The 22,983-nt window shown below is 33.0% G+C and overlaps 1 protein-coding gene across 1 annotated transcript; it reads right to left on the bottom strand.

Moving 5' to 3' along the window:
* Positions 1 to 1,375: 1,375 nt before the first annotated feature.
* LOC143066281 (solute carrier family 23 member 1-like) lies at positions 1,376 to 22,719 on the bottom strand. The gene is made up of 14 exons (XM_076239273.1): positions 22,595 to 22,719; positions 19,309 to 19,395; positions 17,577 to 17,734; positions 16,359 to 16,474; positions 15,991 to 16,034; positions 15,225 to 15,406; positions 13,559 to 13,706; positions 12,413 to 12,569; positions 10,712 to 10,861; positions 6,959 to 7,062; positions 3,738 to 3,867; positions 2,874 to 3,017; positions 2,586 to 2,681; positions 1,376 to 2,140 (listed from the first exon to the last, which is right to left on the bottom strand). The coding sequence occupies exons 2-14, from the start codon at positions 19,393 to 19,395 to the stop codon at positions 1,851 to 1,853; spliced, it is 1,806 nt and encodes a 601-aa protein (XP_076095388.1). The 5' UTR covers positions 22,595 to 22,719; the 3' UTR covers positions 1,376 to 1,850.
* Positions 22,720 to 22,983: the final 264 nt, after the last annotated feature.

Here is a 22,983-nt window from a genome sequence, read left to right as displayed (position 1 = left end):
TCTATATTTTTTACTATATCTATCTTTCTCAATTCTAAGATCATGAGCACTTATTCTCATTTTACATATAGCTCTTCTTATACTAAAATCTTTAATTGATGAAAAAGCCTCCTTTACAAAGTCATTCCTGAGGTCGAAATAATTTTCTAATTTACTATTACCTTGTGATAAGGTTTCAGACCTTTTGACCAACCAAAATGTTTTAAAACTATTACAAAGTTTACATTTTACAAATTTAATTAATTTATTGAGCTTTGTATCTAAATTTTGTATATCAAGTGATTGAAGTACATATTTCATTGATGAATACCAACAATTAATGTTTTCTGCATCTAAAATTTTATTACAAACATAAGCATCATAAAGTAACCCTGTGTCCAATGTGTTAGCCTGTGTACATATTTTACCATAGATATAATGACAAAAAAATAAAGAGGAACTCTTGCAACCTCTGATAACACTGCTAAATTTGAGGCTTTCTTATTTACACCAAGAATATACTTTAAATATCTGAAATGTGATTTTTCCAAATAATCATTTATGTATATCAATTCAAATAGATAATCACTTTTTTTCTTGCAAGCAGCAGAGTTAATTTTAAATGAACCCCAAATTTCACTACAATATAATAAAATTGGTTTTATTGTGTGATCATATAAATGAATTGCAGTATCAATACTTGTATTACAAGCTGACATGGATTTTTGTAATTAAAATTTTGTCTTTAAGGAATTTTTTAATAGCTCTTCTTTCTCCTGTTGAAAAAGACCACTAGAAGTAAAGACTATTCCTAAATATTTACATTTATTAACACATTATATACCCTCTTTATCTAAATAAAGTGATTCCTTCAAAAATTTTCCAGACTTATTAAAAATTAAAACTTTTGTTTTGGACAAGTTTACATCTAGACACCAGTCAATACAATAAGTATGCAATATATCAAGTCGGTTTTGAAGACCTTTTTTTAGTGTTTGATAATACAATAATGTCATATATATATATATATATAAATATTATATAATATGTACAATATCGAATTGTTTTTTAACATTATTGTGTGTACAGTCTCTCATAAATTTTTTAAGATTGGAACATACAATGTGAATTTAAAGTTTGTTGTTATGCATTTATGTTTTATGTACCTGTATGAATACTTTATTGTGTAAATATGTGTAATTGTATGTGGTGAAACTTTAATAAAATATTGAATCTGAATCTCCTCCAATGAATAAATTCATCATAGATACCAGGATTGAAAATTCATATTTAAGTCAGACGCGCGTTTCGTCTACAAAAAGACTCATCAGTGACGCTCAAATGTAAAATTGTTAAAAAGGCCAAATAAAGTACGAAGTTAAAGAGTAATGAGGACCAAAAATTCCTAAAAGTGTTGCCAAATACGGCAAAGGTAATCTATTCCTGAGGTAGAAAAGCCTTATTATTTCAAAAATTCTAAATTTTGTTAACAGTTAATTTATAATAATAAGCATATCAATATTAACTCAGAATTGCTGACTACTGGGCTGGTGATACCCTCGGGGAAATAAATCTCCACCAGCAATGGCATCGACCCAGTTGTTGTGAATAAATTCATCATAGATACCAGGATTGAGAATTCATACTTACGCCAGGCTACAAAAAGACTCATCAGTGACGCTCAAATCTAAAATTGTCAAAAAGGCCAAATAAAGTACGAAGTTGAAGAGAGATAGGTTAATTCAAAACGGACTCATTCGCCTTGGGATACTTCAAACTATCTTGACACAATACGATACGTATACAATCTTACTCTACAATGGTTGATAAAGTTAATTGGTTTATTGATTGTGTTGCATGCTTCAATTGTTTTATAGTTTTGTACAGCCATCATCGGGTCTATTGATGTCATTCTGTCTAGTTACGTCTTTGTGATCACGTCCTGGTACGTCTTCGTGGTCACATGTAGGAGATGAACAACAATAAAGAGGATCATTAACAAATGTTGGAGAGAACGGAATATATTGGGTCCATCGCCATGACCTTATTTTTGACATACCAAACGGAAGGTCATACGTTCTTAATGAGTAGCTGCCCTTGTCCTCTAGATGTTCGGATGTTAATTCCCGCCATAACACTATTCCACGTTCTTCGACAGTACCTAGTTTACGGATAACAAAAATAAAAATGTATTTTTATAATTTATTCTGTCAGGAGTATTTCAATTCAATTCTTTCAAAAGATACTCTGAAATTTGCAACATAAAAATACATGCTTTCAGTTTGATTGTGTAATGTTAATATTGTAAACTCATCAATTGGGGTATCTCTTTTTTTAACGTTGTAGTGCAATGTTGTTTAGATTTTTGGTTTTTGTAGTCATGTCTTGGCCAAACCAAGCAGATTATTGGGCATTTGTGACTATAAGAAAAAAGGGTTGAATGCAAGCTCTCGTTTCTGTGTTTCAGCGTGAATGAAATATATTACATGTCCTTTGCATTGTTTCATATTCATTCAGTTTAGTATATTTAAAACAAGTTTTTTATTATCTCTAATGATTGATTAACAGCTAGATTTTTTTCCTATCAGAAATACAAGGTTACATACCGGGCATAACATTGTCCAATATTAATGCTGTGAAACAAGCCATAAACATATTGTTTCCTAAAAGAGCTAACAAAACCTGCATCGCATTTTCGTTTCCTGAAATAAAATCAAACCACAATATCAGCAAAAATACATTGATTATAATTTTTTAATATTTCTATCATACAACCGTTGTGATAATTTTGTTCAATCAAACCAGCTAACAAGATTACAACCAAAATAACCAAAGCGATTGTGTATAAAGTTAAATGATTCTGATTCCTGGACAAAATTATGTTTATTTCTTACCATCTGCAAAGATTTGTTCATTCTGCTTGGTCCATGGAGGCAATGTCAATCCCATGAACAAAGACAGACCGAACACTATCATGTTTCTGGGTGAGTTCAGGTCTACATACTGAAGATTTGATGCCCCAACAGCTGCTAGTACTCCTGATATACACAAAATTAAATGAGTATAGAATATAAACATATAATAAGAGGTATGGTTGCCAATGCGAAAACTTTCAGCAGAGACATATTATGATGTAAACAACATTAGTAGGGCAATATACTGCATACAGCAATGAGCATAATTTTTTCCTTCATTAAGGAGTGAAATGTTTACCTTTAACAATGAAAATAATGTTTGCTTTCAGCAATAATTATAATTTTTGCCTTCAACACAGATCAATATACATATATTGAATTTCAAATGCTTAAAGAAAACTGAAACAAATGAATAATTGAATAATTCACTATTCTCAAATGTCCTTTATAGATATCGTATACTGTCTTGCAAAGTTTATTAGATTATTTATAAATAGATACCGAACCATTCTTCTAAGTAGTGGAAGGAAAATCTAACGTTGATTTTATGATTCAAAAAATAAAAATTACATGTATAGGGTAAATATATAAAGCACTTTCTAACTCGTGTTTACCCGTTTAATCTCTTTGAACTTGAACAATATTGAAGCTCAATATATCAGATGTGTTTAATACCTTAAATGCATTATAATCAATGAAAATTAATAAGAATTAAATATGTTTCGTATCTCGTGTTTGGCATAATAAATTCTTTTAATAGATGTGTGCAAAATCTGTATCCATCTTATTGTTTTTCGGACTTAAACAAATTTTTAATCTGTTTCTATGAAATTGACAACTCACCAAAGAGTACAATGAATGATGCACCGATGATTGGATCAGGAACAGTAACAACAAACGCACTAAACTTGTTAAAACAACCAAATATTATCATCAGTATACCCGCTACAAGAACCACCCGTCTGCTGCCAACCTGTACATGTAGATAAAACTAAACTTGTTAAAACAACAAAATACTATCATCAGTATACCCGCTACAAATACCGCACGTATGTGCCAACCTGTACATGTAGGTAAGAACTAAACTTGTTAAAACAAACAAATATTATCATCAGTATACCCGCTACAAGTACCGAACGTCAGCTGCCAACCTGTACATGTAGATAAGAACTAAACTTGTTAAAACAACCAAATACTATCATCAGTATACCCGCTACAAATACCACACGTCTGCTGCCAACCTGTACATGTAGGTAATAACTAAACTTGTTAAAACAACCAGATACTATCATCAGTATACCCGCTACAAGTACCACCCGTCAGCTGCCAACCTGTACATATAGGTAAGACCTAAACTTTTTAAAAAAAATATTATCATCAGTATACCCATTACAAATACCACACGTCTGCTGCCAACCTGTACATGTAGGTAATAACTAAACTTGTTAAAACAACCAACTACTATCATCACTATACCCGCTACAAATACCACACGTCTGCTGCCAACCTGTACATGTAGGTAAGAACTAAACTGGTTAAAACAACCAAATACTATCATCAGTATACCCGCTACAAGTACCACACGTCTGTTGCAAACATGTACATATAGGTAAAAACTAAACTTGTTAAAACAACCAAATATTATAATCAGTATACCCACTACAAATACCACACGTCTGCTGCCAACCTGTACATGTAGGTAAGAACTAAACTGGTTAAAACAACCAAATACTATCATCAGTATACCCGCTACAAATACCACACGTCTGTTGCAAACATGTACATATAGGTAAAAACTAAACTTGTTAAAACAACCAAATATTATAATCAGTATACCCACTACAAATACCACACGTCTGCTGCCAACCTGTACATGTAGGTAAGAACTAAACTGGTTAAAACAACCAAATACTATCATCAGTATACCCGCTACAAATACCACACGTCTGTTGCAAACATGTACATATAGGTAAAAACTAAACTTGTTAAAACAACCAAATATTATAATCAGTATACCCACTACAAATACCACACGTCTGCTGCCAACCTGTACATGTAGGTAAGAACTAAACTGGTTAAAACAACCAAATACTATCATCAGTTTACCCGCTACAAGTACCACACGTCTGTTGCAAACATGTACATATAGGTAAAAACTAAACTTGTTAAAACAACCAAATATTATCATCAGTATACCCACTACAAATACCACACGTCTGCTGCCAACCTGTACATGTAGGTAAGAACTACACTTGTTAAAACAACAAAGTATTATCATCAGTATACCGCTACAAATACCACAGGTCTGCTGCCAACCTGTATATGTAGGTAAGAACTACACTTGTTAAAACAACAAAGTATTATCATCAGTATACCGCTACAAATACCACACGTCTGCTGCCAACCTGTACATGTAGGTAAGAACTACACTTGTTAAAACAACAAAGTATTATCATCAGTATACCGCTACAAATACCACACGTCTGCCAGCCTGTATATGAAGTAATTTAACTGTTAAAAAAACCAAACATTATCATCAGTTTACCCGCTACAAATACCACCCGTCTGCTGCCAACCTGTACATGTAGGTAAGAACTAAACTTGTTAAATCAACCAAATATTATCATCAATATACCTGCTACAAGTACCACACGTCTGCTGCCAACCTGTACATGTAGGTAAAAACTAAACTTGTTAAAATAACTAAATATTATCCTCAGTATACCCGCTACAAGTACCACACGTCTACTGCCAACCTGTACATGTAGTAATTAAACTCTCATTACATATTCTATATCATGTCATTGACAGTACGAGTACAACACACCTATAAAATGGTGTCTCTGTAAAACGGGAGTAATATGGTGATATTTATGGAAACATAAAGTCCCCCTTTCTCGTATTTTTACCACAACTCGTGCCTTATAATGTTTTACACTAGAGCACAGTTTTTGGTAGATGGTGTTGCTAATTTTTTGCTTATTTTTAATTTTTAAGCTTTTAAGACTATTATTTGTTTTACAGGGTTTTTTTTTTTTTTTTTTTTTTTTTTGCCGTGTTTTTGTTATTTTTTATTGTTCTTCTCGCTGTTTTTTCTCATCATATAGTAGTATTGCTAGGTTTATCTCGGAGCAAAGACGACAATATTAGTATTTAGAACTATTCGTCTAAGATTACAGATTCTAAGATATGCTTACTGTTTTGTGTAATAATTGGCTGTACGTCACAATTAACCTCCAGAAAGGGAATACAATTGAACATATCTCACTGTTAGTGATATTTAAAAGAAATATTCTCTAACTAATTTTCTAATGACAATTAATAACCTGATTTTTTTTAGCTATTTTCACAATTTCGTTTGTTTAATGCAGAATTTCACTCATTACTAAAAGGAATGCAAATAGCTGTTTTGCAGTGATTAGGATTAAAACACAATAATGACTATTGTAACCCTATTTTTGACATTTTTACATATAATGTCTATTTGTTTTGTCCAATATAATGGAGTTTGATGCGACAGCCACACAAGTGAGAGGTTTAGCTAGTTATACAACCAGGTTAGAAGACCTGTTGGTAACCTTCAGGCTGTTGTCTGTTCTATGGTCGGGTTGTTGTCTCTTTGACACATTCCCCATTTCCATTCTCAATTTTATTAATCCACCGTTTTCTACATAAAATATCCCTATACCAAGTCAGGAATATGACAGTTGTTATCCATTCGTTTGATATGTTTGAGCTTTTAATATTGCCATTTCATTAGGGACTTTCCTTTTTGATTTTTTCCTCGGTGTTCAGTATTTTTGTGATTTTACTTTATACTGATTATAAAGCATAACAGTTATATACACGGTCCAGATAATTTGCAATAACAAATTGCTCATATTTACAATGAGGAAAAACAGCAGGGTTTACGTCAGCATGAATATACAGAATTCCTCTATATAACCCTAATGTGAATAGCTGTTTGACAACAAAAACAAAACCACATCGTATGGAGGAATGACATATCTCACCCAAGGTAATTTTATAATCGTATATATTATTACACTTCAAATGATCTGTACCTTTGTCAAACTGATGACACCAATATTCTGACTACATGAAGTTACACCAAATCCTAGACCAACAGCTGCTGATAAAATACCATCTATTCCTTCTACTAGTATTCCTGGAAAAGAAATAGAATGTATCAGAAATCTTATTTAATTAGGTATACGATGCTGTATAATGCTTATCTCACTATATGTATTTTTAACTGTTCAGGTAGAAATACACTCATTAAATTTCAAGTCCATGACAATGAAAATCTCCAGTCTTTATATTGGATACATATGCTCAAAACATTACGTATAAAAGAGGGACGAAAGATACCAAAGGGACAGTCAAACTCATAAATCTAAAACAAACTGACAACGCCATGGCTAAAAATGAAAAAGACAAACAAACAACAGCACACACGACACAACATAGAAAACTAAAGAATAAACAACACGAACCCCACCAAAAAACTAGGGGTGATCTCAGGTGCTCCGGAAGGGTAAGCAGATCCTGCTCCACATGCGGCACCCGTCGTGTTGCTTATGTGATAACAAATCCGGTAAATAGTCTAATTCGGTAGGTCACATTCACGAAAGGGAAGGGGATTGTAGTTACGACGTAAGGAACATATCCGATATCATTTGTGAAACGGTTATTCCATAACGGTCAACCAACTCGTGATATCGTCCGTAAAATTTACGAAGGGATGATTTCAACTTCACCGTTTGGAACTCTTGGTTTAATAGCTTCCTTGTGAGCAGCAACCGACGAGATGTATAGTGGGGATGTCGAGTTGTAGTATATCGCAGTTGATACGACATTTAAGAACCTGTATTTCCTGTTATGATATCTTAATCGATGATTGCTGCTTAGGGACGACATCAAAAGTTCAATGAAGGATAAAAAAACTTAATTCACATAGTGTTTTCACTGACCCCCACCCCCTCTTAACTTAATTTGGGAAAAATTGATTGACCCATATGGATATATGTAAAAATCAATGTCGGATAACCAAAATGCATTAGTTCAACCTCCACCCCCAAACTATTTGAATTAAGTTTTTTATCTTACATTGATCTTTTGATGTCGTCCCTTACAATGAAACTATTCAACCAAGTGTTCCAAAGTTAAAGTCATCTCCTCAAAAAATTTAGGGACGCCTTTACGAGCTGGTTGACCTTTGTATAACATCTGTTTTGCAGATGATGGCAGGTTTTTTTTCCAGGAGAGTAGAAAAATAAACTAAAAAAGACGAAAACAAACAAACAACAGTACACAAAACACAACACAGAAAACTAAAGACCGAGCAACACGAATCCAAACAATAATTAGGAGTGAAAGAACGTCAATTGTAACCACAATCCCGTCTTCGAATGGGCTTTATGTTGTAATATTTTCAAACTAGCCATGATAATCATAATGACCTAAACTTTACAATCGCCAACTTCTAATTTCAAAGTAGTAAAAGAGGGACGAAAGATACCAGAGGGACAGTCACCATTTGGAACTCTTGGTTTAATAGCTTCCTTGTGAGTAGCAACCCTCTATCAAGAAAATCATGATAGGAAATAAAAGCACGGGAATATCGTATCAATTGGGAGATATATATCCCGTATGCAGGTGCTGCTGGAATGGTGCTACTTAGAAATGGAAAGTTAACAATTGGAAAGCCGAAATCATCTCTTTTGTCGTAAAGTTTTGTTTTCAACCGACCCTCGTTGTCAATTTCTAGATGTAAGTCAAGATAAGAGGTCGACTTAACTGTATCTGTAGTATCCTTTATCTCTAGATCGATGGGATAGATGCGTTCCACATTGTCACCAAATTTCGAATTATTTTTATGAAAGAACATCATCTATATAGCGGAAAGTAGAGTTAAAGGCTATCGCTAACTTCTTATCTTACTTCCTAAGAAGTTCCTGTATGAAGTCAGCCTCATAATAATTAAGAAACAAGTCGGTAAGAAGAGGGGCACAATTTGTTCTCATTGGAATACCGACAGTCTGTTGAAAAACACATCATCCGAACGTAACAAATATGCTGTCAATCAAAACATCAAGCAACTTGATAATATCAGTTTCAGAGATTGTTTTTTTAATCAGAGTGATCCTTTACAAAGTAGGATTTATCCCTCCCTAAGACAAGATACTTGTATCTAAGTTGGCCTTTCTTTTTTTATGAGACAAAGCAATACCATCTCTTTCAATTTGTCTTTTAGTTTGGAATGTGGAATACTTGTGTAAAGTGTAGAAAAGTCAAATGTTTTAATACTATTACAATATGAAAGAGAGTTAGATTGTATGTACTCTATTAAAGATCTTTGGAATTTTTAAGTATCCACATCTGATTCACACCACCTTTAGAATACGCAGTTTCACAATAACTTTGAAGCCCGTCTTTGATTGCTGATAAAATAGATGTTAATAATTTAGAAAGAGGTTTCGAAGAGCACTTGGAAAACCCAGCAATATACCGTTGTTTGTAAGGACACTTATGTAGCTTAGGTATCCAATACAGTGATGGAAGATCCAGTTCTTCATCTTTGGTTGAAATGCCAATGGAACATAGAACAGACCTATGATTATCCAGGATTTCCTCTTTGGTAAGTGTCGTGAGGGTATATGTTGAGTTTCCAAGTGAATTGGCAATACCTAATTCGTTTATCAAGCAGTTAATGTAATGAGTTTTACACACAAAAACGATATTGTTTGGGGCTTTATCTGCGTGGACAACAACATATTCGTCATGGAGATAGGATAAGTGTTTTGCAACATTTGGGTCTTTAAAGATTGACGTAGCATGGGCATTCATTGATAGACCCATTCATTTGCCTAATTCTGATGTGTATCAACGACATCACTGCCTGAATACATTCTGAAAGAGTGTCTACGTCTTCCTTCTCGCGCTTAGTAATTGAAAACTTTAGTTGCAATAGGTTTGGTATAGGTATAAGAAATTATTGGTACAGACTGATCTTTGAAATAAGGAGGTATTTTGGATTGAACTAATTTATGATGAAGGACATTGCCTAAGTTGACGCCATCGATACCTTTGTCGGCAAAAAAAAGATTAAGGAAAGATCTTTTCTCTTTTTTTTTTTCGTAATGCGGACTGGCTTGAAAAGTCTGTGACTTGCAATATCCAAAATTATAGCTGTAATTTTGTACTGGTTTGAATGAGGGTTTGTAACAGTGGTTTCCAAACATAAATTGAACAGAGAATGAAGTTTAGAAAGGGTTAATGAATAAAGTTTCGTGCGAATAAGAATACCTAACGGTTTTTTGTATAAATGGCAGAAAGTCAATAATAGAGACATTATGTAGAGTAGGTGATGTATAATGACGATGACCATTACTGTGTCTACGTCGAGGAGTAGAGTTAAAAAATATTCATCACATAAACCGAGCTACACGAAGGACTAGAAAGAATACCTATACATGTACCATCAATTTTGGCATTGCAACCGTATGGTGTCGCAGTTCCCAATCGTCTGACATTTATATTTCTCAACTGTACGTTACACTCGTGCATATTCATGCTATATAGTTGTTGAGGCAAATAAACTCACAAAGTTTTACATCTGTTCATCGCAGAATGATCGGGGAGAAGATTGAGCTATTTTAATAAATTAATTTACATATTGTTACCACTGTGTAAAGCAGGTGGTGGTGAAACTACACCCGTTATTCTGGCAAATAATGCTACTGACTTTAAACTCCGTCTTTGACACATGAATGTTTTGTCATGCTTTAATAACAAATGAACCTACTGAGTCTTACCTCTGTTTATGGCAGAGGGAGGCGGTGGAACAGCACCAGCTATTCTGGCACACGTGTAATAATCACCAATAGACTCGATTACAGAAGTTATTACACCTGCTATAAATGCTACAAACAAACCCGAGTTAAATGTTGGCATGCCATGTCTACCTGAAAAAGAAACAATATTTAATTGAATTATGACTCGGGTTAAAAGAGAGGCGAACGATACCAAACGGATAATCAAACTCATAAGTCGAAAGCAAACTGATATTACTGTCAAGTGAAATCTACCTGAAAAAAGAAATCGGATATAACTGACTTTCGAACTCTAGAAAAATACCTGAAAAATAATCATATTTTACTGATTTTTGAAATCAGTTTAAATGCTCGCATTTAAAATCAGCGGATACCAGAAAAACAAATGCCTTCTTTAAAGTCACCTTTACTTATGATAATGATATAGAGTTAAAACTCGTGTACTAATTATCGTATAAACTATACTTTATCTCTTCGGTAAATATTTTGGAGACGAATTGGGAATTGACTCGTTGGTTTCTAGGTACCATGCTCGCCGCGAAGCGGAGGTTGTCGTGTCGATCTTCGGGTGAGCAATACCAAAGACTAACACTTGTATTTGAAGTTTATTCATCAGGCACGCAGTATGTAGGTGTAACTTCAGATATGTGTCGTCTTGAAATTAAGATAGTGTGACTGTTTAAGAGCATGCGATACAGTAACATTGAAGGTAATGACGTTGCTAACGTAAAATGTTATTTTCGCGACGTAACTATGACATATCGGGAAAAGATGCATTTTTGACTGATTTTTATCATTCAAACTGATTTAATTTGAAAACGAGTGCATGGACCCCTATTTTTTAAAATAGCAATTTATTTCATTTTGCAAGGAGATTATGTGACCCAAATTTTATAAAACTGTAAATAGCGCAATTTTTTTAATTTTAATAAACATGCAGCAAAAAATGACGTTTTTTCCTCTATTCATGAGCATTTGATAAATATAGAGTTATTTCGGAATAAAAATTGCATAATTTTTAATGATACTCATAAAATACAGAAATTACCGATTATTTAACAAAAAACTATTTGTGTTTATCTTTTAAAGCAAAAAAGTTACGTCGTTCTTTCGAAAAAGAAAATACGGACACAAATCTGAATTTTGAGCATATATACAAAATTTCGACCTCATTTTACTCAAAAAGTAGCACATGAAGGTATATTTTTTATGACATATTTTATTTAATCAGGTAAAAAAATAGCCTATATGCAAATTTTCATCAACTTGTAAATACAGGTTCGAAACTGTATCGTATGCCCTTAAAGAAATATGCCTTTCATTGAACTACTAGTATTACCTCTTCAGCTAGCAAGTTAAAATTAGTCCGTGCATTTCAGCTCAACTAAGATGGGTAATTTCATTTCTCATCAAGGTGTCGTTTCCTGGAAATCGTATAGTCGATTATTTGATATTAATAGAAATATGCTCTTTAACTTTATGCTTCCAAAGGAATAACCATATTCAAATGTATGAGTCCTCAATTCTCTTCAACTTTATGTTTGTTTGGCTTTTTAACTATTTTGATCTCAGCATCTTTGATGAGTCTCGTATAGACGAAACGCGCGTTTGTGGTGTCAAATTATTAACCTGGTAGCTTTGATGTACTTTGATAACTATTTGTAAGTTTGATCATAATCCTACCAGGATAGGGAAATGAGACCCAGGAAGCAGTTTTTAATTCTTCATCTCGTAGATCAGTTCGAGCCTGGTACCCATAGCTGTTCTTGTCGCTTGGAAATGCTCCGGTTGTTGTTAAAATGTAACATAGCAGCCACATTAAACATACGGAAATAATCACCTTATATAAAAAATGAAACATAATTATAAAAAATTATAGTCAATTTTTGTGGCGTTGATGACCCCCCCCCCCCTCGTTGATACCTTCGTGTGACGGACAGTACCTCTATTAAGCTGTTTTGGGTGTACTTTGTGTATTCGTTGTAAGTATGGGTTAACATGTCGATATGTACTATTGTATTATGTTTTTATGTATTTCTCTGTCCTGAATACTCTTGCATTTATTTGACCTGTATTCCTGTCATGTAAGATTGTCATTTGAGTGATATATTTAACATTGCCATAAAGCACACTGTTTGGCTAACCACTATTTTTTTCTTTAAATGTCCTGCACCCAATTAGAAATATGGCAGTTGTTATTCAATATTTCGTTTGTATGTATGTTGCATTGACGTTTGTTTTGTGTTGCACTTCAGTGTTTTGTTGTTTTCCTCTTATAGTTGATGTATATCTTTCGGTTTAGTTTGAAACACGGATTTGTTTATTTACAATCGGTTTTTTTTATGACTTTTGAACAGCTGTATACTACTCTTGCCTTTATTTATATAACCCTGAAGCAATAAAACAATTAAATACCGACAAAAATTCACTTTCTACGACGGAAACTATGACACAGCTGGAGCTGCTTACTTTTTCAAAACACCCAACTTCTCCTCAAGTTTATATTTCATATTCAATTATGTTTTATTTTTCAAAGTTGTTTGTTTACATACGAAACAGTGTTTGTTATTGTGTTCACAACTTTGTATTTTTTTCTAGCTGTCTTATAAAACTTTCATATCCTAGTCTTTACTGTGACAGCGTGGTTTTCATTCACTACATCTTTGGTTCTTATGTAAAACAGTTATGCATTAAGAAAGAAGTTAAAACTCTCAGTTCATATACATAGTGCTTTCAATACCAAAATAAAGGAGATGCGGTAAGATTGTCATTAACACAACTAAAGTTCGTTTGAAATGTAAAATACAATATAAAAGTATATTTACTCACAGAAAACATTTTATGGAACACTACTTGGGTTTTCCGTTTATCGTGTCTTACAACCCCTTTTTCCTTTCCGGTTAATTTTATAGTACAAGGGACATCAATTTCTAATGTTGGTATACATTCCGACAGCAATATAATAAGACCAATGGTGCTACAAATATTGAGTGCTAAGTTTCATCAATATGATGCTACCGTTCATGTATAGTGAAACAAGTATTGTATCATCCATTTACAGTTTTCAAATATAGTACAACAACCTTTCTTCGATGTTTTAGCGGTTACATAAATGGATAGTTTATCAGTTTAAAATCAAGAAATGACTCTTATGTAAATACCATTTTTCTCGTCCGTTGTGAACCACTTATAAATTTCACATATATATATATATAATTAACGAGAGATTTTTTAACACTATTTCTGTCAGAGTTTGTTTAGAGAAGGCCTGCACCAATATTTAAAAACCTGTACAGCAACAAAACCAGCAGCATTCGTTGATATCCAGCAAAATACAACCAAGTGCTTCCAAACGTATTTCAATGTTGTCACCGATTTAGGAGCAAATAAACTTATCATAGATATCATGATTGAAATTTCATATTAGCGCAAGACGCGCCTTTCGTCATGTTTACATTTTGACATGATTTCAAAAGGTAAGTTTGAAATCGAAAAATCAAATAATCGTTTACTGCAGTTGCGCTCGTATATTTCATTTCGGGCTTTTTGAGTATCCCTTCTTTAGTTACAGCAAAGTGTTGTCCTCCTTGAAAATGACAAGAAGAAATAAGCTATTTTACCATAGAAATGAAAATAATAGCTTGTTGCAGTTCCCAACACCACCTTTTCATTGTGATTTTGAGCATATAAAAGTCGATCACCTACGATATATTAAGGCATTGTTTCTCACTTAAAATATCCAAAACAAAAAAGGACAAATATTAATGTTTACATCCGATTTATTGAAAGTATTAATTGAGAATTCTTGATTGATTAAAGCAAACTATCATTAAGGTAAAAGTTTTTCTTCTTTTTGATATTGAAATTAAGACCTTTACTAAGTTTGCTTTAAACTGCGATCCCTTACAATATAGGAACCAGTTTTCTATTTAAGAAGCGCAATTGTTGCCGAAAGAAATACGTGTAGATTTATTTATGATTTCTACATATATATATGTTCTAGAAATCAGGACGTAAAGTAAAATGATTTTTCCTGCATTTTATTGTTATCATTCAGATGCCATTATCCCATTGTGTTTTTTGAGGCATTAGATTTCGTGACTCAGTTCAGACTCAAATAACCACATACAATAACATTAACGGTACCAATTTTCCTGCTCCAGATGCACATTTCGACAATACATGTCTCTTCAGTAATGCTAGTGGCCAAAATATTTGAAATCCAAAGCTTATTTAAAAGATGAAGATCTATAATCCAAAAGGTCCAAAAGGTATAGTCAAATCTGTGAAAGAAATCACAGCTTTGCAAGAGGGAGATACATTCCTTAACTTATACTAAGGCTACTTGGCTGGTGATACTTTCGAGGACTAACAGTCCACCAGCAGAGGCATCGACCCAGTGGTAGTAATAACATTAACAGTATCAATTTTCCTGCAGTAGACGCGCATTTCGACACACACATCCAAACATGTTTTATCTGTATTATGTACTTACCCAAAAGCGATTCCCCAATGAGAACCAGCAAGTTCATATCCAGTCTTAACAACACCAAGTCCCATCATCATTATAGTTGGTGCAACCGTTAGAGGTCCAATAAATCTCAACAACAAAGTCAAGATACCACTAGCTCCCAAAAATATCTCAAAAACACTGGCTACCATTATTGATCCCGTTATCTTCATTTAAATAAAATTGTAATTGGTAAAAAGTAACCTTCAGTGAAGTAGTCAGAAATAATTTAACAATCTTCAGTAAATTGGTTTGATTTAGAGAATGGGATTTCGCAAAGAAACCCGAAAATGCAAAGTTACTTGATTATTGTTTTGTTTACCGCTGAATAGATCGATATCTTTAAGTAGACTCTGTATTTCTTGACGCAGTCGATATTGTACAAAATTCTTTATTTGAGATTTTATTCTTACTTAACTCTACCCAATAAGTTTACTGACGTTGAACCGGCAAGACTTTGCTCTTTTGATTGAATGAATTAAGAATCAACATACTTTTCTGAGAAATCATTTAATTTGCTCTATTTCAAACGAGTTATATTCGCCAATTCTTCAGTATACTTCTCTGTTAGAAGGGAAATGTTCCTACTTGTTTTTCTGTTAACATGAAGTTTACTTAAATTGCAGCGGTGATGGGTTTTTATTGTGTCTTGGCATTTTCTAGATAACGATACAGGATCATTTAAGCTGATTAATTTTTATGTAAGCACTTATTATATTGGCCAAGATAGATTTTGATGTTTAATACAAACCATGTTTAAACGTGTTTTCCAATAGGGTTCTTCGCCATCGTGGTCTGTTATATTACCTGTCAATTAATTATAGCTATCAATTTGACGTTTTCTTTAAAAAAAAAAAGCATCACTTACAAATGTTTATTTGATGGATATATTACTAATCTTTACTATTTCAATCTAGTTTTTAAGAGCATGTTAAGGTCAAGGTGATTTTTATTCGAAAAGTATCCAATCCGAACAGACATGTGTTTTGAATGACCTTGATTGCAAAATGTTTTAATTGTTATATGTAAACATACATGACTATTTTCTTTGCTTCAATCTTTTATAGTCTACAACCATAAACAAATCATAACAAGTTATATGCTAACCTAATATTGTACTCATCGTCGGATTTATCATTGTTGTGTTAAATTCTGGACATTTCCACTTCTCAAAGTCTGTCAGGGCCAACATAGGAACTATGTAAGCAAAAGCAGGACACTGGACTATTGGTAGTCTGAAATGCACATGCCTTATTTAATAATTATCACTATATACTATATATTAATCCGATGTTATATAGAAATACAGCATGTGCAAAAGGAAACAAGGACATGTGCCGTTTATGTGTTTATCAGGGAACAATACCATTATTCTCCCAATTGATACGATATTCCTGTACTGGCATTTCCTATCATGATTTTCTTGATAGAGGATTGTTGCCCACAAGGAAGCTATTAAATCAAGAGTTCCAAATGAAGTTGAAATCATCTCTTCGTATATTTTACGGACGCCATCACGAGTTAGTTGACCGTTATAGAATAACCGTTTCACAAATGATATCGGATATGCTCCTTACGTCGTAACTACAATCCCCTTCCCTTTCATAAATGTTACCTACCGAATTAGACTATTTACCGGATTTTTAACTCATAAGCAACACGACGGGTGCAACATGTGGAGCAGGACCTGCTTACCCTTCCGGAGCACCTGAGATAATCCCTAGTTTTGGTGGGGGTCGTGTTGTTTATTTTTTTAGTTTTCTATGTTGTGTCATGTGTACTATTGTTTGTCCTTTTCATTTTTAGCCATGGCGTTGTTAGTTTATTTTCGATTAATGAGTTTAACTGTCCCTCTGGTATCTTTCGTCCCTCTTTTATTCAAGTGTTTACACTTCTTTTACCACCAAAAGTGACAAAATTTTACATTTTACAAAACACAAAGTCAACCTGATATTGAGAGGATTCAACAGACAGGAAGCAATACCATTAGTCAATTTTTAACAGTTGTTTATCCCAATCTCTTAAGTTATCCGAGATAAATAGCATCCTAACTGTATTCAACAACATAAAAACGTTAGTTTGCATTGGCTTGGAAAGAGATAAGCTGCAGACTAGGATTATTTTACTGGTCCACATTGTGTTTTTAATCTTTCGATTCTTACAAAATGATATAACCTGATGAGTAAGCCCCATTCCCGATCAAAGGCCTATTGTCTTGTAGATTTCCTGTTTGCTGTTAGTTTCATTACTGTTACTTATGAAAGATATTACTTTTCAACTACAGAGAATATAATGATAATGGTAATTGGTTATTGTGTGGTGATTATAATTGTTTACCTGACTCCTATAAATGTCTGTATAACGGTACATATCCCACAGGCAAACAGCATGTTACCCAGAATCATTGATGTGACCTCTACGTCACCTTTTGCACAAATTATAGTTGCCACAAGAACAGGGGTTGCAAGGTTAGAACTCAATAACATCAGGTAATGCTACAAACAGTTTAATATTTAATAATCAAATGGTTCATGAAGTAACGCCGGACCAACGGACAATTTCTATAATGAATAGAATAACAATTAGGAAAACAAATCCGTAGATAAAAAAACGTACAGTAGTATACCGCTGTTCGAAATTCATAAATCGATTGAAAAAAAAAAATCCGGGTTACAAACTAAAACTGTGGGAAACACATCAAATATAAGAGGAGAACTACGACACAACAGACACATAACATTGAAATGTTACACACACAGAAACGAACTATAATATAACAATGGCCATTTTCCTGACTTGGTACAGGACATATAAAACAAAATGGTTGGTTGAACCTGGTTTTGTGGCATGCCAAACCTCCCGCTTGTATGGCAATATTAAATGTAACATTGAAATGACAACATTACATGACAGGACTACAATACAAATAAATGGGAGAACATATAGGACAGAGAAACACACGAATAATAGCTAACAAAAGGTACCAGGTTTAAAATTTAATACGCCAGACACGCGTTTCGTCCACACAAGACCAACCAGTGACGCTCAATGAAAAAAGTATATAAAACCAATTTCATTTTGTAACATGTAGTTGTGTGGAAAAAGAGTTCATCGTATCTTATTTTAATCATTTGTTGTAGATTCTTTTCATATCAATCAAGAACCTCAAGGTAAATGAATTAATGACACAGAATGATATAATTACAGTAACAAATCCACGTTGGAGAGTCCACATTACCTGTCAGGTTGGGGTACTACAGTTTACATTACCTAAACAGCTTGAAGTACTGAAGTGATTCACAGTTGAGAGTCCACATTACCTGTAAAACTAGTAGTACTGTAGTAATCCGTGGTAGGCAGACCAGATAACCTGTAAAGCTAGTAGTACTGTAGTAATCCGTGGTAGGCAGACCATATTACATGTAAAGCTTGAAGTACTGTAGTAATCCGCGATGGGGTGTCCATATTACATGTAAAGCTTGAAGTACTGAAGTGATCCGCGGTGGTGTGTCCATATTACATGCAAAGCTTGAAGTACTGAAGTGATCCGCGGTGGGGTGTTCATATTACAAGTATAGCTTGAGGTACTGTAGTAATCCGCGGTGGGGTGTTCATATTACATGTAAAGCTTGAAATACTGTAATAATCCCCGGTGGGGGTCCATATTATATGTAAAGCATGAAGTACTGTAGGAATCCACGATGGGGTGTCCATATTACCTGTAAAGCTTGAAGTACTGTAGTGAACCACAATGGGGAGTCCGCATTACCCGTAAAGCTAGAAGTACTGTAGTACAGTACAGTAGATAGTCTGCATTGCCTGTAGAACTGGTAGTACTGTAGTTATATACGATGGAGATTCCACATTACCAATAGAACTAGTAGTATGGTAGCTATCCACAGAATGGAGTCAACATTACCTATAAAACTGGTAGTATGGTAGTAATCCATGCTAGGGAGAACACATAACCTTAAGAGCTAGTAGTATTTTAGATTTACACGATAAGGAGTCAACATTACCTGTACAGCTAGTAGTATAGTAGTTATCCACGGTAAAGAGTCAACATTACCTGTACAGCTAGTAGTATAGTAGTTATCCACGGTGGGTTATCCTCAACCTTATACTGTAAACCACGCAGTACTCCAGATGTTTTCATCTGAAAAAAAAAACAAATCTTGCAAAGCCAAAAAATATGTTAAAACGTTAATGTAGTACCCTACTAGCGGTGTTGGCTGTCAAATTCATGTTCACCGATTTCACTCAAACTCTCATATTTGATTTTTTTTTCTCTGATGTGTCGTAGTTCTCATATATTTGATACGTTTCCCTCAGTTTTAGATTGTAACCCGGATTTGTTTTCTCTCTATCGATTTATGAATTTTGAACAGCGGTATACTACTGTTGCCTTTATATATCATAGTAAAACGTATATCCGATTAATTAAAAGTATAAAATAAACAATTTACAAAGCATTGGCACGATTAAATGTAGCATAATTTCGTGTGTTTTTTTTTTTTTTTTTTGTCTAGATGCCATTCAATTAACCATCGAGTTGATTTTCAAAGATTGACGACGGTCATATAAGCGATATAAACATAAATCTATGAATAAAATTTGATTTTTTTTTTCTAGGTCTGTTAAATTTCATATTGTAGGTTAAAAATATATGTTAATCATTGTTTTTACCTGTATTCTAACGAGTTTTGTCGATTAAATCAGTCAATCAAAGGATTTACCTTTGTTTCACTTTCAATGTTGACTTTCTTGACTTTATAATACCTGAATACGCATAATTCGTGCGTAATCCATCTCTAGCAAAAGGTTAAACAGACGGTCACATGGATACGTATTGAATTAGGTCAAACTATTCACTTACAAGTGAAAAAGAATCATCGTTGTTTCTTAGCTTACTTTGACAAAATTGAACCATACTGGCTGCTTTAAGCGAATTATTATTTCACTTTTTCAGTTTCATTAATAATCGTACAAAAATTTTTTTTTAAATATTTATCTCTCAAAGATTTAGTTCGAAATTACAACTTGACCATGAGGCTAATGAGTATTCAACTATACGTGTATGTTTCAATTGAGTCTGTTATTTTGATTTGATGACCACAATTACGAGGCACTCCAATATAATACAATACAATACACTAATTATTTGTTACTGTCTCACTATTAATAATACAGAATACACATTTCAAATTGTAAAAGTAATTTTTTTTTTAAATATTTAAAAAGCTATCATAAAAAAAAGTTAAATCATAAAACAAATTTCAAATTAACCTCATTATCGGTATGAAAAGCGTCGTCTACGGTCTAAATTAGGATTGCAAGTTTTCAGCACATTTTTATATCACATTAATATTGTCATTCACCAAAATAACTGAAAATTTCACGGAAAGAGCGCAAAACAAATGCTAACAGAACGCGTGCATACAAATGTAATTATAATTTTTTTATGCAAATGCAATAATATTTATTTGATATCTAGATATAAGAAGATGTGGTATGAGTGCCAATGAGACAACTCTCCATACAAGTCACAATTTGTAAAAGTAAACTATTCATTTTTTTTTTTACATAAATAAGGCCGTTAGTTTTCTCGTTTGAATTGTTTTACATTGTCTTATCGGGGCCTTTTATAGCTGACTATGCGGTATGGGCTTTGCTCATTGTTGAAGGCCGTACGGTGACCTATAGTCGTTAATGTCTATGTCATTTTGGTCTTTTGTGGATAGTTGTCTCATTGGCAATCATACCACATCTTCTTTTTTATACATTATAGGTCAACATATACCCCATTTTTGCTTCTTTGCAGTTATGAGTAAAACAATGGCAGCATAATAATAATAATAATAATAATAATATGCTCTTTTGAGTTTTATTAATATCCGTTATGTTACCCCATATTGTGCAGCAGAAGTCAAATATTAGAATTTTAACATAAAAATAAAATTCGGATATGTGTATGTTGAAATGTGAAACTACAAAACTAAGTAACACCAACCATGAAGCCAATGCAAAACATAGTTAATCAACTTTTGTTATATACCAGATATGTTACCTATACCGTGGAATACTGAAACCTCCGAATATTGTTATATACCAGATATGTTACCTATACCGCTGAATACTGAAACCTCCGAATATTTAACTTTTGTTATATACCAGATATGTTACCTATACCGTTGTTATATACCAGATATGTTACCTATACCGTTGTTATATACCAGATATGTTACCTATACCGTTGTTATATACCATATATGTTACCTATACCGTTGAATACTGAAACCTCCGAATATTTAAGGGATAACACACCGACATTTACAGACGTCGATCGGTGCAATATTCTCTTTCACAAGTATATTACACAACTTTTTGACCTTTGCAAACAATCCATTTGTTGAATTGCTTGTTTTATATATTTTATCACCAAAACATTTATATTTCTTAATCATTGATATTTGTCTTTCGTCCTGCTATGTTGCTTTTTTTCCATTCAAATTGTTAAGTTGAAGATTTTTACCTTAAATTGAAATGAGTGACAACGAACTGTTATAAACAAAACATACGATAATAATCAAAAACAGCTATCATATGTTTATAACAGCCCTCTAAGCAACACTTTGGAGAACTTATTTGAAATTATAATCTGCTTACTACCAAGGGAGGCTTAGAGTTATATCCTTGACAAACATAGCACAATTCATAGTTTAATGTTACACTATTACCTCGGATTTAAATTTGATTTAATTTAATTTAGTGTCATCGGGGATGTATCTTATGACAATTAAGATAAAGGTCATTTCACTAAATTAAGCCATATATACACGTAAAAATGACATTGATATTTATTTTTCTCATACACACATTTTAAAGTGAAAATTTACATTTACAATTTATTATTCTATTTTAAATTTGTGTAAGAAAACTCTTACAACGATTGGTGAATATCTATTGAAATATATAAAGAAGCAACAACATACGTCCTATTGTTACAAAAAGCATATAGATGCAGTCAAAAGACAACTTTTTGTCAAATTAAACGGTAAATACCATGATCCTTTAAGAACTTTATATCTTGATATCGTTAAATAAAGGTAAGCGATAAGACATTAGAGTGCATAAAGCATCTTTTTGATCTTACACAAATGTTAACATTCGTGTTGAAGTTTTAAGATATCACGTTTGAAAGGTAAATATACTTAAAAACATATTATATTAAAGTCATGTTTATCATTTCGATCATGGGATAAAATAAAATCTAGTATCAAAACTAATATTTCAACATTATACATTTTTCCTTTCGACGTCGTTTATTTTGACAAGAAAAATTAAATAAAAGTTACCTTGTTATCTGTTTTGTCCGACAGCGGTTCAAATGAAGTTGAATACACTATACGAACAACGTGTGTCGTTACAAACTCGGTAACAAGATCTAATTGTATTCGTTGATGTAGACGATCGCTGTTTCTATTATTAGAAAATAAGCAGCTATCAAGTAATTGCATGTGTCCATTGGAGCATTAAAAACTGAAAACTCCTGACAAGTAAGAAAAAAAAGTCGTAATTTTCATTTTTCTTTTCAAGAAGATAAACAAGAATATTAATTGTTTCGAGCGAAAAGAAATAAATAAACAAACGAGAATATACATTTTATCGACATTCCTTAAATAAAGGCAACAGTAGTATACTGCTGTTCAAAAGTCATAAATCGATTGAGTGAAAACAAATCCGG

The sequence above is a fragment of the Mytilus galloprovincialis genome, chromosome 3 (genome assembly GCF_965363235.1).
Source record: "Mytilus galloprovincialis chromosome 3, xbMytGall1.hap1.1, whole genome shotgun sequence".
In the NCBI taxonomy this organism is placed as follows: domain Eukaryota; kingdom Metazoa; phylum Mollusca; class Bivalvia; order Mytilida; family Mytilidae; genus Mytilus; species Mytilus galloprovincialis.
This window is presented reverse-complemented; position numbering and strand designations above follow the sequence as displayed.